Source organism: Camellia sinensis, chromosome 9, assembly GCF_055761805.1.
Source record: "Camellia sinensis isolate YWXY chromosome 9, ASM5576180v1, whole genome shotgun sequence".
Taxonomy (NCBI): Eukaryota; Viridiplantae; Streptophyta; class Magnoliopsida; order Ericales; family Theaceae; genus Camellia; species Camellia sinensis.
The window spans coordinates 161515639-161533350 of NC_138969.1; the positions used below are offsets into that span (position 1 = coordinate 161515639).

Sequence of the window (17712 nt, forward strand, 5' to 3'; positions counted from 1 at the left end):
TTAATTTAAATATAATGAAAAAATAATGGGCAAAATATAAAAGAATACTCATATTAAAGATAAATTTCATCAATCAAATATATAAATATACACAAACACAAACATAAATAGATAAATAAAATCAATTAAGGAAAGTACTTGATGTATTATAAAAAAAATATACTAATTTATCTTCATTATGTTCTCGAGTCTTATCAAGTCGAATTTGAATAAAATTGAGTTCAGCTAAATTACTAAATGAGTCTAAAATTGTGCTCAAGATTATTCACTTCACAAATAAGCTAAGCTCAAACCAAATTTGATGCTCCATTTGATTTTGGAAAACATTTTGTGCAAAACATTTCATGGTCAATGAAAAGAATTCCCAAAAAAACATTTGCATGGTCAACAAATTATTTTGCCCGAAAAAAAAAATTAATGAGTTTTATATTTTTTTTTTCACCAAACTAGCTTTTACAAATACTTCAAAAACAAATTTTAAAAATTCAACCAGATAGAGCAAAACTTCATTTGAAGGAAAATTATTTTTTACTTTTAAAATGTTGTTTTTTGATTTTTGTTTGTTACGAAAAAATGTACAACAAACTAAAAGATAATGTGATAGAAATAAATCAATAAATAGTTTATTTGGGGCAAAAATTCTATCACTTTCAAAGTGATAAAAGTATAAGTGATTTATGCATTAAAATGTGTAAATAAGTCCTATACGCCTATCATTTTCAAATTATTATTTTTACTCTCTACTTTTTTGAAATTTTCCTTTTTTTTTTAACGACCTTATTAGTTATTGGGTACATAAGTGTAAAACGACAATAATAACCCCACATGCCAGCGGAAGTCATGCAATGCAATCACGTAACGCTTTGTATTTGACACGCGCGCGTTTTGTTTTTAACTTTTCTTGGCAAAAAGGGCATTTGTTTGGTTTGGTTTGGTTTGGTTTTGTGTACTTTGTGTAAAACACAAGGCATGACTTGCAAAATTGAAGATGGCCAAAATGTCATAAATGTGCAACTACTCTCCCCTGTGCTTTGCTTAGGGCCACACTACCTTATCCAAATTAGCATGAACGGTTCAGATTTTATATGTCAAATTTTATGAGTCACTGAAATAATATAATCAAATTTTATAAGTCACTCAAATAATCATAGGAGGTTACTTTCTTTGAATAAAATTTTAATATAACAGTGACATTGCGTTATTGTTGACACCTTATATCACTATTTAATCATAATACACTAAATAGGAAAGTGAACTCTATTATTTAAATCTAACCACTCTATCCATCTTATTTCATTAGGGGTGTAAAAATGGCTTGCGGTTCGTAGACGGCTCGAAACTCGCTCGCGATTCAAGGTGGGCTCAACCTGTTTAGGACCATGCCCAAGCCCAGCTCTCTGGACCGTTATTTTGAAGTTCGGACCAACTCAAAAAAATTTCGTCCTATGGGCAGCCCAACCCAATCTGCAGCCTATCCCCCAACGGCTTTCTGCTATATCCAGCAGTCAAAATTCACCACAAAAAAAAAAAAAAAAAAGTTCTTTCAAATGGTCAAATGACCGTTTAGTTCCAATGGTAATTTTTTTTTTTTTTCCACAAATTGACTCTATCCTCCCAAACTCTTATAATTATCCCTCATCTCCCATTTTATTTCTCACAAATAATTCTCTCTCTCAACTCTCTCAATTAATTTTGTAGTCTCATCCCTAAGTGGTAATTGTAATTATGCAAGAATAAATTTTATCAGAAGAAGTTAATTTTTGTATCTCATTAGCCAGTCAGTAACATTAATCATTTCTTAACATATATTAGTTGCTAGTGTTTAATCATTATTTAAATTAATTATTAGTTTACTTATATTACCATGGATCTTAATATTCCTAATATTTATGTCGATATTGATGCATATGATACACAACATGAATATGCTGATTCTCCTTCTAATGTACCTAATATCTATTTTTCAACAGCTGGATCATTATCTAGGGGCACGACTAGTACTGTTTGGGATTATTTCGAAAAAATATATGTAAATAAACCTGATAGTACAATTACATTTAAAGCAAAATATAAATATTGTACACATTAACTTAGTGTTGCATCTGCAGGGGTACTAATCATCTAAAAAGACATACTCGCAAACATTTACAAAGTTAACAACCTGACATTAGAAGTCAAATGCAATTAGGGGTTTCATCGACTAGTATTTTGCAAATATTTTCATACGATCATATATGTGTACAAAATTCTGTAAATGATTATATTATTAAAAAAGAACAACTTTTTACTACTAGTGAATGTTTCGATTTTTTACAAATGGTTCACGAAAGCTTTACACCGCAATATCAAAGTTTTTCAAAAATACTACTAGAAACAAGATTTTAAAGTGGGATCACCTTTTTAAATACCTCGAGATAGTTGAAACACACATGATGGCACACCATTGATCAACACCGAATATGAGACAAGCGAAACACAGTGCATGACTAGCTCAACATATTGCTGCAGAAAACTAACAGAAATGTTCTTTGATAGATTTCAATTGATCAATCATACAAATATTTATATACTTGTACAAGAGTTAGTTAAGAGTTTGTTATAACCACCACTACTATAACTCTTATATCTATTACACTTAGTTACAATCAATACACTAGGTTGAAGTTGAGATTGATGATGCATATGCTCCAATTGTTGTTGATAATGATACTACTCTATAGGCTTATCATTCCCCTTCAAGATGATGGGGCTTAGAAGCACCAAAAGCTTGAATTTGAGATAATAGAATTGAGATGAAGTAAGTGGTTTGGTAAAAATATCAACAATCCGATCATCAGTAGAAATGTAAGCTAAATAAATTTGCTTAGAAGCAACTATTTCTCTAATGAAGTGGTAGTCTACTTCAATGTGCTTGGACCTCGAATGAAACATAGGATTCAAAGCTAAAGCCATGGCAACCACATTATCACACCACAATATTAGGATAGATGAACAAGGAACATATAAATCTTTGACCAATTATTGAATCCAATAGATTTCAGTCGTAGTATGTGCCATGGACCTGTATTCAGCTTCAGTAGAAGACCAGGAAACGATGGGCTACTTCTTTGCAAACCAAGAAATGAGGTTAGGTCCTAGATAAATGCGAAACCCAGATGTGGACCTCCTATCCTTGGAATCCCCTACCCAATTAGAATTAGTAAAAGTATGAAGGTCATAAGAACCTTGTCTGAAGGTGAGACCATGAGAAATGGTGCCTTAAATGTATCTCAGCAGACGTTTAACCAAGGCAAAATGAGCATTAGATGGAGCCTGCATATGCTGGCATGCCTGATTGACTGCAAAGGTAATGTCAAGCCTAGTAATAGTCAAACACTGTAAGCTCTAACAATACTACAATAAAAAGAAGGTTGATCATATGGAAACTCATCAGAAGAAGAAGGAAACTTAAGGGCAATAGAGGTAAAGTAGGGTTTACAATTCACCATGCCAGCTTTTTTGTAGAAGTTCTTGAGCATACTTTTGCTGAGATAAAAAATAACCATTAGAAGTAGAGTGGACTGAGATTTCCAAAAAATATGAGATTTCTCCTAGTTCCTTCTTAGAAAACACCTCATGCATCTGCGTCAGTAAATCTTGGATCAAAGTATGTGAAGAATGGTAAGACTAATAGATGTTTTTCTGATCAGAATGGCTATGGCTAAACCCTTAGCAAGGATGAGAAGGTAGAATACCAAGCCCTAGGGCCTTGCTTAAGGCCATACAAGGCTTTGTGCAATTTGCAGACATGATAAGGAAACTTGAAGTCAATAAAGCCCTAAAGCTGCACCATATAAACCTCTTCTTTCAATTTTCCATACAAGAAGGCATTAGAGATGCCTAATTGCTTAAGAGACCATTTACCACTTGTTTTGGAGAGCAAGACACAATAGAATGAAAATAGTGGGTTGCTTAGCAACTAGACTAAAAGTTTCAGCATAATCCACACCTTCTTGTTAAAGGAAACCCTTAGTAGCCAACCTAGCCTTGTATCCTGCAATAGTCTCATCATAATTCTTTTTAGGGCAAACTTCACTTTACCCCCCTATGGTTTGGGCCGAGTGCAGATTATCCCCCTGACATTCAAAAATCACCACATAACCCCCATGTGATTTGTGGACTAAAACGCATACTAACTTCTGTTAACAGAAGTTGTAAATTGACAATTATACCCTCATTTATCTTCTTCTTCTGCTTCTCTCTCTCTCTCTCTCTCTCTCTCTCTCTCTCTCTCTCTCTCTCCATTTCATCTTCATCATCTTGCATATAGATTATATATATACAGAGCCTATTCCTAATACAGTAGATGCAAAATAAGCTACACATACACCAACATATACCAAGCGAATTGCCAACTATATATATACAGAGCCTATTCTCAACAGATGCAATATATATATATATATATTAAACATAACACATATATATATATATATATGGATTTGATATACATATATATAGATATATTATATAATCAATTTTTTTTTTGATTAATTGAAATTACCTTTGATATACATATATATATATAGATTATATAATTTGCATATACATACATACAGATTATATATATAGCTATACATTTCAAACCATATTTAGTAAGATTATATTTATACAGATTATACATATAATTTGTGGCCGTGGCTATGGATTGAGGTTGTCCAAAGCTGTTGGGGGTGATCGACTGTGGAGGTCATGGTGGAGTTGACCGGAGAGTGGCTCTATGTAATAACCCCGACCTCTGATTAATGCTAAGCCATGATTATTTATGCCTAACAGTAATTTAGAAGGAATTCGGAATTAAATTGCATATGTATTGCATTATCTTAGTGTTTTTTTATCTGTTTGCCATAAAATGATCTGTTCGTGTTTTATGTTTTAAACTGTGAATTGAAGGCCTTATCGGCGGCCGAATCCGAAACTGATTAGTGTTTTGTGTTAATTAGAATAAATGTGATTTTATGGTAAATTTAGTTGAAATTTGATTTGGTATGATTAAATTTGACTAAATAAAGCTAAATTACATTAGTTGGACTTATCTACCATTATGCCACTTAGTGGCTTGATTTGGAGACCAACCTTATTACACTTTGAAACATATTTCCTCAACCATTTTTTCCTTGTCAAAACTGACTAGAGAGAGAGAGAGAGAGCTAGGAGAAAATAGGATTCATCTAGAGATTTGGCTTGGAGCTTAGGAGAATTGAAGAGGCTTTGCAAATTTGAGCCTCTAGGCTTGGAATTCAAGGTTTAAGGTAGGAGATTTTCCTTTCAATTGTGCATTTAAGATTAATTCTTGCATGGTTCATGGAAGATTAGAGTTTAAAGCCTAGAATTGGTTTAAAATGTTGAATTGGGTAATAATCCATGCATGCATGTTCATATCATAACATTTTGAAGTGTTTTCATGGAAATTCTTGCATGCAAGACCATATTCTAGTTATAGTCCATGAGTTCATCATGATTTTGAGTTTAATCTTGCATTTGGTTATATTTTTTGAGCATTGAATTCAATTGAACACTTGCATGTCATGTTCTTTAATAATTCTTGGAAGTTTGTTTGAAATTGTGTTTAATTGACTCACCTTTGGGCTTTGATTTTACAAATTGTTCTTTGAAACATCCTATACTATGAGTTTACAAGTGTTTTCCAGAAAATGGGCCCAAGAGGTCGAGTTTTGAGGTGTTGAATGCTTGGTTTGAGCTTGGGAGGCAAATCTAGAAATTCCAGAATTTGGCTTCCTCGCTCGAGTGAAGGATTCCACGCTCGAGCGACCATCGTTTGTTCAGAGCTCCGCTCGAGCGAAGGAATGGTGGCTCGAGTGTAAATTGCAAGCTCTCAGGTTTTTGGTGCATGCAGACGCACGCTCGAGCGACGAGACCTACGCTCGAGCGAAGGGCTGTGTCTCACGCTCGAGCGAGCATTGAGCGGGTATCGAGCGTAAAATTTCAACAACTAATACTTTTGCATTTTTGTAGACCGCTCGAGCGAAGGAGTCTACGCTCGAGCGACCCCTCTGTTTTGACAAGCTCGCTCGAGCGAAGAAAGCCACGCTCAAGCAAGACCCCTGTTTTCAGCAAGTTTTGAAAAATGTTTTTCAAGGCATCTTTGCATCCTCATTCCATCCTAGGCATTTCTAGGCCATGTTTAAGACTCTATAGTGGGGATTTAAGGTTAGAAACACACTAAGAACCAACGACGTAAGTTTTGTGCAATTAGAATGTGTGTTTCAAGTGTGTCTGTTATGTGTTATGTAGGTCACATGCCGCGTGTCGTGTGATGAATCTGCTCCGTCTGTCTATTTCAAGGCCAACTGTGAGTTATAATTTAGTAAAATTATGTTCAACTGTATCTATTTTCTGTGTGATAAAACAAGATCTATTTTCTGAAATGATATGTTCTGTATAATGAATGATTGTTCAATTTCTAATATATATTCGTGACATCCTTAGCATCATATGATATCTGTTAGCTGTTACCCGATATCGGAGGATCCTTTATGGAACTTATTTCTATCTGCACTCTGTTACCTGTACCGAAGGCCCTGTCATGGGGGCTCAGGTTCTGTTCTGTTCTGTTACCCGGATCCGGAGGTTCCTTTATAGAACTGGTTATTCATAACCCCACGTGTATACGTTCTGTTCTATTCTGTTAATGCTAATGGATGTATCACGTAAACTTAATCATGACTTGTGATTTCTGTCTGTATAAGATCTGGATAAACTATGATTTTGATATGAACTGAATTATGATTTCTGAATCTATACGAACTCATTCATTGAAACCCTTTACACTATTATTATTCACTGGGCTTTCGCTCACAGTTTATATTATGTATGTAGGTGAGCCAGCACATGACCAAGGCCAGAGTTGATGGCCTTCTGTTCTGCTTTTGTCAGCCAATCGTTGTGCCTCTCGATGAGGTTCTAATTGAGTCTAAAGCCATGGCTTTTTTTTTTGTATTCATGCTAGTCTCTGTATGTGTTTTGTAAAGACAGGTCTTGGGATGTAATACTCTGTAAATATTGTGTATCTGGACTGGCATGTTTATGTATATATATAAATAAGTTTTGAAATGTTCTGTCTCATGTACGTTATCACAGCTCATTGGACCTTGTCTATTTTGTATTATTACTTCTGCAGCCCCTTATTATTTGTTAATCTGTTCAGAGGCCTTTGGTAATCTACGGATTACTGGCCGGTTACGGTGCCAAACACATAGGGGCGGGTTTGGGTCGTGACACTTTGGACTGGGGTTGATCGGAGAGTGGCACCGGAATGGGATTGACCGAAGTTAGGTAGTAAGAAGCTTAAAAAATTTTGGTAGTACGAAGATCAAACCATATTCAGTAAGATCAAACCATCTTTCATCTTCTTTTTTTTCCTGGGTAAAGGTTTACAGATCTAATGGCATTGTTTATACTCTCCTTGCAAGCATGTGACTCTCACTTTAACAGAAAAGCTAACTGTGTGTTTTAGTCCACAAACCACATGGAGGTTATGTGGTGATTTTTTAATGTTAGGGGGATAATCAGCACCCAACCTAAACCATAGGGGGGTAAAGTGAAGTTTGCCCTTCTTTTTAATGCGAAAAACCCATTTGCAACCAATGACTAATTTGGTAGGAGGAAATAGAACTAATTGCCAAGTGCCTTGCTAATACAAAGCCTGAAATTCTTCATTCATGGCATTAACCCATAGTGGAGATGCCAAAGCTTAAGTAACAATTTGAGGCTCAATAAGAGAAAAATCCACAGAAGAATGAGTAAGATGATAAGAAGGAGCTACTGGATGCTGAGAAAGATTGGAAGCCTTAGACCTATTAGTCATAGGATAAGTGTTAAAAGAAATAGAAGAAGAATGAATAGGAGAAGAGAATGGTAGATGAATGGAAATAGATTGAATAGGAATAGAAGTAAAAGAATGAGATATTGTAGTGATAGGAGAAGAAGAAATATGTGAAGCAAGAAGTGTAAGTGTGACAAAATGAGGTGCTATGGGAGCATAAATAGACGCAGAAGAAGCAAGAATAAGGTCAGAAGTAGAAATAGGTGCAGAAAAAACAAAAATAGGGACAATTGAAGGTGAAACATAAAAAGGTGCTGCAGGCTGAGGTATAGGAGCTGCTGAAGCTGCAAGGACGGTAACTAAATGAACTGTAGGTCTGGGAGCGGACTAGATAAAAGAAATAAGAGTAGGGAGAGTAGGAGAGATAAAAGAGTGAGTAGCAAATGAAAAGCAAGACTCATTAAACAAAACATGCCTTCACAAATAAATTTTGCCACTTAAGGAATCCAAACACCTGTACCCTTTAGTAGAAGGATGATAGCCTAAGAAAATACAAGGAAAAGATCTGGGCTGAAGTTTATGACCAACATAAGGCCTAAGCCAAAGAAAACACTAGCAGCCAAACACTCAAAAAAATGCATAATTAGGTATGGCATAGAACAACAACTAAAATGGAGATATATTATGAAGAGACAAGCTAGGCATTCTATTTATTAGAAATATAGTTGTAGCAAGAGCTTCAAACCAATAAGTAAGAAGCATGAAAGATTGATTGTAAGGTGAAGCATAAAAGACTGATTGTAAGGTCCTGGTGTCCCACATCGGGAATGGAGAAGGAGTTTTGGGCTATAAAAGTAAAAACCTAGACCCTTATATAGTATCAAGGCCTTTTCCCGGGTGGTGAGATCGCTTGCAGAACTTCCCAGTTAAGCGTGCTTAGACTGGAGTAGTTATGGAATGGATGAAAAGAACAAATCCATGCAAGCGTGACCCAAAGCGGACAATATCGATGACATGTGAAGGGTTGGGGCGTTTCAAATGGTATTAGAGCCGACTCTCCGGAGTACCGAGTATGGGCCCCTGGCGTCTCTTGGTGCATGTGGGTGGGCTTGTGAGCTGGTAGGCTATTGCACGAGGACTTGCAGCCCTAAGAGATGTGGATTGTAATGTCCCGGTGTCCCACATCGGGAATGGAGAAGGAGTTCCTGGGCTATAAAAGTAAAAACCTAAACCCTTATATAGCAACGAAGCCTTTTCCCATGTGGTAAGATCCCTAGTAGAACTCCCCAATTAAGCATTCTTAGGTTGGAGTAGTTCTAGGATATGTGAAAAGAATAAATCTGTGCGAGCATGGCTCAAAGCGGAAAATATCGATGACGTGTGAAGGGTTAGGGCATTACACTGATACATTAATGCAATAGCAGTTTCAACAATGTGCTGATGTTTCCTTTCAGTTGCGCCATTTTGTTCTAGAGTGCAAGGGCAGGTAAGATGATGCACAATTCCATAATTAGCAAGATAAGTATCAAATTGATGATTAACAAACTCAATCCCATTATTAGTCCTTAGTATTTTGAGAGATGTATCAAAATGTTTCTCAGCATAGGCCTTAAACACAAGAAAAGTGGAAAATACATCATTCTTGACATAAAGAGGATAAATCCAAGTAAACCTTGTAAAATCATCAAAACAAGAGGTAGTATTTATAACCAGAAAGAGAAGCATGAAATAATTCCCATACATCACTATGCACAAGAGAAAATGGTATATTAACAGTAGACGTAGACAATTTGAAAGGCAATCTATGTATTTTTACAACACTACAAGGATTGCAAGCTAATGAACTACAATCTTTTTTGGTGAATGTAGTAAGTAGGTGCTGTGCAATGTGATGAAATTTTAAAGAGAAAGGGTGACCAAGTCTTCAATGCCAAGTAGACAAAGAGACTTGTGATTGTGCCTAAGCAATATGTGCTTGATGAAGCATGGAAAAGGAAAAAGATGCAAAGTGATAGAGACCATGAATATTAGGGCCTTTGTGTAGAACCCGGTTCATATGCTTGTCCTGAACCACAAATGAGTTAGAATCAAAGGTTACAGAACAATTGTTATCCTTAGTGAGTTGATGAACAAATAAGAGATTAGAGGAAATATGTGGCACATGAAGCAAATTATTTAGAGAAAAAGAATATTGAGGAGTAAGTAGCAAGCCCTTACTAAAGTGCTGAATGGGAATAGCTTAACCATTACCAACAGTGACATGGTCTGAGCCATGATAAGGTTGGTATAGTTGAAGATTTGCTAAATCATTTTTGATGTGATTAGTGGCCACTGAATCTATATACCAAGGAGTAGTTGAACCAGATGGAGCAAAGAATTGATTAGAAAAAGACTGATCTGTAGTGGTAGAGTAGGCTCTAGTTGAATGAGATTGAGAATGGGATAGTAAAGAGCTCTGATTTGGTTGATATGTTAGATCCATTCGAAACCAGCAATCAAAAGCACTGTGATTATAGCCATCACAAATTTGACAACCATAATTTGAATTTGAAGTATGTCCTCGAGAAAAATTTCCTCCATACCTACCTCTGAAACTGTAAGTATTGTTACATCTTTCATTACCTCTGTATCTTCCCTCTCTACTACCACAAAATTGATGCCCACCTTGATTACCAAATGAATAGGCTCTGGCATACTGGTGAGATGAAGCAAAACCAGATTCAGATCCCTTAGTTGCAACACAAGCCATAGGCAAGTCATGAACAAGAGCATTTTTAGCCTTATTTTCCACATAAATTGCTTCAGAACATAACAATGAACACAGATCCTCCATATTAATTGCCTCAAGCCTAGCACATATGGCCGTTTTTAGGGCTTCGTACTCATCTGGTAATCCCTTGAGTGTTATTAGAACAAGATCTTCATCTTCTATTGTGGAAGAAGCAAGACTAAGTTTAGTAGCAAAATCTTTGATTTGAGTCAAATACTCTTCCATTGAGAGTTCTTTCTTGGAGACTGATTACAACTTGTTCTTAAGTTAATGGACATGAGATCGAGAGAGTGAAGTGAATCTCTTCTCTAGAGCATTCCAAACTTGAGCACAATGTTAATGTTGAAGAACAATGGAGAAAACAGAGGAAGAAAGAGTTGCAATAATGCAACTTAACAAATGTGCATCTATGATTTTCCATTATGTGAACTCTGGATTAGCAACTAATGTACCTTATGGATCAAGAATTTGAGGAATTGGACATGGAACCGTTCCAGTCACAAAATCGAGTAGATATGTGGCTTCAAGCACATTTTGAATTAGAAGATGGTAGGGATGCCATTGTTGAACCTTGCTCGTAAGAGCTATCCAAGGCTCCGATACCATAATAGAAAATGAGAAATGTTCTTTGATAGGTTTCAATTGATCAATCATGCAAATATGTATATATTTGTACAAGAGTTAATTAAGAGTTTGTTATAACAAATTCTAAATGACTTGCATACACTAACCACCACTACTATAACTCTTATATCTATTACACTTAGTTACAATCCATACACTAGGCTGAGGCTGAAGAGATTGATGATGCATATGCTCCAACTCTTGTTGATGCTGATGCTGCTCTATAGGCTTATCAAAAACCCATTTGAGTCATAACTTCTTGCAAAAAGATCCACTCCACTCGGTCATAGGCTTTCCTCGTCTCAAGCTTCAATACAAACTCCCCAACCGCACCCCTGGACTTATTTTTGAGATAGTGAAAAATTTCGAAGGATATCAATGCATTGTCACTAATCAGACGACCTTGAATAAATGCACTCTAGTTGGGCGATATGATATCATTCAAAATCACTTTGAACCTATTAGCAAGAACTTTTGACACAATTTTATATATGACGTTAAGAGGCTAATAGGCCGAAAATCCGCCGAGACTAATTTTGGGAACAAGAACAATAAATGTATGATTGATCCTATCAATAGCTTTATGTGAATTATATATATAAGGGAGACTTATGTATAGATCCTAATAGGTGGACTCATTGTCCAATAAGCTTTATGATAATTAATAGCGTTTTTTTATCAAATATTATTAAAAAAACGTCACTAATTGTTAATTTTTAGCGACAGTTGGAAAATTTTGTTATAAAAAATATCACTAATTATAATTTTAGAGAAAATTTTAAAAAGTCGACACAAAAAACTTCACTAATTTTTAACTTTTAACAACAGTTTAAAAAAATTATCACAAAAAAATGTCACTAATTGAAAGTTTTGGCGACAATTTATAAAAATCGTGATAAAAAAAAGTTACTAATTGTCAATTTTTAGCGACATATACAAAAAAATCATATTGATAGTTTAACCTATATAAATTTATAAAACTATTAACTATATATAAATTATTAATTGTTAAATAATATTAAAATAGTTTAGAATTTTTTTTCATATTTTCTTACTTATATATATATCATATGCATATAAGCAACACAAATACAAAACTTACCATTCATTTTTCTTTCTCATCAATGATAAAAATTATTTTGTATAACAGTTTCTCAATTCTCATCTCTCTCTTATTTTTATTTTCTTTCTCATTATTTACATTATTTGTTTTAATCTTATTAATGATTTTATAGCCAAAAATATTACTAGATTCTAACCTTAACAAATCAATTAGTCTAATTGTCAAAAACAAAAAACTCAAATTTGTAAATAATTCAAACAATTCGGGCATAGTACAATTCAATTTATTATTTTCATGTCGGACTTATGTAGGACTTATGTAGATGAGTTCAGGTTGAAGATCAGATTTTGTGGGGGACGAATAATTATGTGTTGAGGAAGGCCAAAGAATTTGAAGACATCTGGCCTTAGTCGATTTGGCTACAATCGAAGGTAGAGAATAGTCGGCCATGGGAAGAGATTTGGAGATCTGGCTGAAGACATTTGAATATGCAGTCGGCCATATGAAGAGCTGAATAAGAACCAGCACGCAATCAGAAGGTTGAGTAAGCCATCAAGTGCTAGATTAAAGGTGGGCCTGACCCATGGGCCCAAAGGGTAATATAAAAAGAGGAACGTTGACAAAAGAAAGATATGTGAGAATAGATAAAATAACGTGAGATCGAAGTAAACCTGAGAGCGTACTATCTTGACGATCGAAGTGCTAATTCTGGCACCCTCGATTGGAGTGTTCATCTTTTGTTTTAGGTGGCAATCAGGGGATGAAGGACATCTGACTGGATACTGGAGTATTTCCAAACCACTTCTCCACAATTAGCGCCGTCTGTGGAAATACTTAAGCACATCCATAGCTGGCGTAACAAATGATCCTCCAATAGTCGCTGACGACTTTACGCCAAGAGATGACATCACTCCAAGAAACATGCCTGGACTGGAAAATATCACCGCACAACGGGTCTTGAACTTCGACTCAATTGCCCAGACCTCACCCTCAACATCGATGCAAGAGACAATGCAGACAATCGTGGATCAAGCAAAGCCAAATGAACAGTGTCTGGAAAACATGATGGCTGAGAACGAGCGCCTGTGCCAGGAGTTGGCCCTAGAGCTAGCTAAATCCCTGCAAGTCGCATGCCACGACCGGGGTCGACCTTTAGGAAAAAAGAATGATCAACAACGCCGACTTCGGAAACATGATAATGACAGCGATTCTGACTCACCATCCCCGGAACCCAGAAAGAAGGGACAAGTCGATGTATCCAGCTCATCTAAAGGAAGTCCGTATGTACAGCACAAGCGAGGGAGGAGAAGTGATGATTTGGATGAAGAAAATAAGCATGACCCTTTTGTGCAATGAATTGTAAAGGCTGTGCTACCCAAGAAGTTCAAAGCACCGTCATTCACCTTGTATGACAGAAAATTAGATCCCACTGACCACATTCATCATTACAAACAAGCGATGACACTGCATGCTGACGATGAAGCCCTCATATCGAGGAGTCTGGGACCACTAGTCGTCAGATGGTACTATAAACTGGAGCCGGCATCGATTAAAAGTTTCCATCAACTCAAAAAGTCCTTTAAGGTAAGATTCATCACCAATGAAATCCAGTCAAAGCAAGCCGATTCTCTCTAAGCAATGCAAATTAAACTAGAAAAAACCCTTCGTGAATATTCGGCACGCTATTGAGAATGCTTTAACCTGGTAGACGATGCCTACAATGACTCCATGGCCATCACTGCCTTCTCTCTGCAGTTCGCTGACCAGATGGCCTCCAAAACAATTTGGGCATTAATGAAGAAAGTTAAAGAATATTATAAGGTGGAAGACGATGCCCTGCGGGTCAAAGCCGGATAGAAAGTCGTTAAGACAGCTCCGCTTGGAATCGTTCAGCCGATAAACGTCGTGCCATCAAGGAGCCCTAAACCGCGGAATCGGGCTAAACGAGACAAAAGGCGTGACTTGCGCGCGATCGAGTGATCAGTGTTCACACTGATCAAATGAACAATATCAGGTAGATAGCAGGCGCACAAGACGCTCGGACAAAAAGTACACGGAGTTAGCAGAGCCGGTCAACAAGATTTTGTCGAAAGTTCAACATTTTTCGTTCTTTAAATGCCCCTCCAAAATGATGGAACCTCTTGATACAAGGAGAAGATACAAGCGGTGTGAGTACCACAAGGACCATGGTTATGATACCGACAGTTGTTATGCATTGAAGAACCACCTGGAGGAACTGGTATAAGACGGCCGGCTGGCACAACACGTTAGAAAGAATAATCCATCGAACACGGTAGCCCTACGGCCGGATTCACCTCCACTTAGTGTGATTCACATGATATACAGCCTGCCTTCATCAGCCGAGATACAGACAATTCAATTGCAACCTAGCTTGCATAGGCCGATCACACCAGCAAAACGGCCCCATGAGACTGGAATGATTAGTTTCGATGACAGTGACTTGATTGAGGTAACCTTTCTCCACAACGATCCCCTCGTCATCGAGTTACGCGTGAACAGATTCACCATTGAACGTGCTCTTATTGATCAGGGAAGCACTTCGGAAATAATGTATTACAAATGTTTGTTAAACTCGGATTCACCGACTCGGATTTGTGGCCAGCTGATTACCTATTATTCGGCTTCAATGCTAACCCTGAGTATCCTTTGGGCAAAATCACACTACCAATTCAGGCAGGCACCAGATCAGTAGACGTAGAATTTTTGGTTGTCAAACTTCCTTCAACATACAATCTCATTATGGAAAGAACTTGGTTGCATACCATACAAGTCGTGCCGAGCACCTACCACCAATTTCTTCGTTTTCCGACTGAGTATGGCATTGAACAAATTTGGGGTTCTCAGAAATCGGCACAGGCATGCTACCTTGTTGCTGCTGCAAAGAGACCAAAGGAACTCGAAGTGAATTCGATTGAAGTACTGGATCGGGAGAACTTCGAGGATATTGGGAAGATCCCCAATGAAAAAGAAATTGAAGACCTGGATCGAGTCGAGATTCATGGGAGTTATGACAAGTTCTTCATGATCGGCACTTTCTTGAACGAAATTGACAGGCACGAGCTTATATCCTTCTTACTTGGCAACCTTGACGTGTTTGCGTGGACACCATACGAGATGCTAGATGTGGATTCATTTGTGGCCCAGCACCGCTTAAACGTTGATCCAAAATGTAAGCCAATCATTCAGAAAAGTCGGCGGTCAACCGCGGAGCATGCTTCGACCGTTGTTGAAGAGGTTGACCGATTGTTGGAGGCCAGGGCAATTTGCGAAGTAACCTATCCTACATGGTTGTCCAATACCGTAGTTGTAAAGAAAAAGAATGGATCTTGGTGTGTTTGTGTGGACTTCACGGATTTAAATAAAGCCTGTCCCAATGACTGTTTTCCTCTCCTCAAAATAAACTAACTTGTAGATGCAACGGCACACCATCAACGCATGAGCTTCTTGGACGCCTACAGAGGCTATCATCAAATTGCTATGCATCCGAAGAATCAAGAAAAGACTGTATTCCTCACCCCGAGAAGAACCTATTGCTATAAGGCCATGCCTTTCAAGCTGAATAATGTAGGGGCAAGTTACCAGAGACTAGTTACTGTCATGTTCAAGGAACAGCTCGGCCGCACCATGGAAGTATACATCAACGACATGGTGATCAAATCTACGGAAAAACACACCCACTTAGCTGACTTGGAAGATACATTCGGCATTCTTTGAAAGTACAAAATGAAATTGAACGCCTCAAAGTGTACATTCGGCATCGAATCTAGAAAATTCCTAGGCTACATTATGAACCACCGCGGAATAGAGGCCAACCCGAGGCAGATAACAACAATTCTTCGGTCAGTTAAAGAGATTTAGAAGCTTATGGAAATAGCCGCCGCGCTCAACAGATTTATCAGCCGTTCCACAGATCGCTGTCGACAATTCTTTCACACACTTCAGCAAGGCAAAGCTTTTGAATGGACCCCCGAGTGCTAGGCCGCTTTGGATGGCTTGAAAACTTATCTCCGATTAGTACCACTCCTGGCAACCCCTTCGGCAAGCGATCCGCTCATTCTGTATCTGGCGGTATCTGACCGGGCGGTCAACGCCGTACTTTTAAGGGAGGAACTCGGGGAGCAGCGATCAGTTTACTATGTAAGCAAAGCAATAGTCGACACCAAAACACGTTATCTACCAATGAAAAAGCTCATCCTTGCTCTCGTTATGGCTGCAAGAAAACTAATGCATTACTTTCAGGGGCATGCGATAGGTGTACTAACGGACTATTCCCTCCGGTCGGTGCTCCATAGTGCAGAACCATCAGGGCGCGTTTCGAAATGGGCTTTGGAACTCGGCTAATATGATATCTAGTTTTGCCTAGAACTGCCATTAAGGGGCAAGTACTCGCCAACTTTATAGCTGAATTCACGGGATGCCTTACTGACTTCAAGTCCGAACAAGTGCAACCTAAACCCAACTGGAGAATATATGTTGGAGACATTTGGTAGTTGTATTGTGATGGTACATCCAACCAACGTAGCAGTGGGACAGGCGTAGTAATCATGACCCTTGAAGGGGCAATAATCGAGCAGGCCGTTAAACTAGGCTTTGATGCATCAAATAATGAGGCCGAATACGAAGCATTGTTGACCGGCCTTCGAAATGCACTTCACCTCGGTGCGCGGCGGTTGCTTATTTTCTGTGACTTGAAACTAGTCATCAACTAGTTGAAAGGGGAGTATGCAGCTAAAAATTACCGCATGACGGCCTACATGACAACGACGAATTCCTTGCTCACAAAATTCAACCACCACAAATTGAATCAAATAACCCGGGATCAGAACACGCATGCGGATGCCCTTGCTTGCCTAGCCTCTGTCATCAATTCAAAAATCAAACGGACAATCGAAGTAGGATTCATCCCTAAACCGAGCATTACCTTTTCTGAACCAGTTCAGATTAATGTCATTGAACTAGGACCAAGTTAGATGGACCCTATCGTCGCATTCTTTTCCTCAAAACAACTCCCAATGGAAAAGAAGGAAGCCCACAAATTGTGAAATAAAGCCCCGAGATACTACTTGGATCCGCAAGGAAAGCTTTACAAAAAACCCTCTTTGGGCCGTATTTAGAATGTGTTCACCCAGATAAAGTTGAGGAACGCTTAACTGAAATACATGAAGATTGCTGCTGTGCCCATTTTGGAGGATGCTCATTGACCCACCAAGCCGTAACACAGGGATATTATTGGCTGACCATGCGAACAGATACTGAGAATTATGCCAAGAAATGTGAACAGTGCCAAAAGTTTTCCCCTTTAACTCATCTTCCAGCCGAGGAATTAAACTCTATCACCAGTCATGGGCCGTTCACTCAATGGGGACTCGATATTGTCAGACCACTACCACGAACTCCAGGAAACAAGCG

The 17712-nt window shown here is 37.8% G+C and overlaps 2 protein-coding genes across 2 annotated transcripts; one reads left to right on the forward strand and one right to left on the reverse strand.

Annotated features, from left to right (window-relative positions):
* Positions 1 to 10064: 10064 nt before the first annotated feature.
* LOC145799863 (uncharacterized) lies at positions 10065 to 10820 on the reverse strand. The gene has a single exon (XM_082889496.1). It carries the CDS (start codon positions 10818 to 10820, stop codon positions 10065 to 10067), a length of 756 nt encoding a protein of 251 aa, XP_082745622.1.
* A 4042-nt stretch (positions 10821 to 14862) lies between these two features.
* Positions 14863 to 16017, forward strand: LOC145799864 (uncharacterized). The gene is made up of 2 exons (XM_082889497.1): positions 14863 to 15472; positions 15716 to 16017. The coding sequence occupies exons 1-2, from the start codon at positions 14863 to 14865 to the stop codon at positions 16015 to 16017; spliced, it is 912 nt and encodes a 303-aa protein (XP_082745623.1).
* Positions 16018 to 17712: the final 1695 nt, after the last annotated feature.

Coding starts and splice junctions, on each gene's coding strand:
- LOC145799863 (XM_082889496.1), bottom strand. CDS start 10,820: ATGGAAGAGTATTTGACTCAAATCAAAGATTTTGCTACTAAACTTAGT.
- LOC145799864 (XM_082889497.1), top strand. CDS start 14,863: ATGTTTGTTAAACTCGGATTCACCGACTCGGATTTGTGGCCAGCTGAT. Junction 15,473..15,715: donor CTTAAACGTTGATCCAAAAT/GTAAGCCAATCA, acceptor ACTAACTTGTAG/ATGCAACGGCACACCATCAA.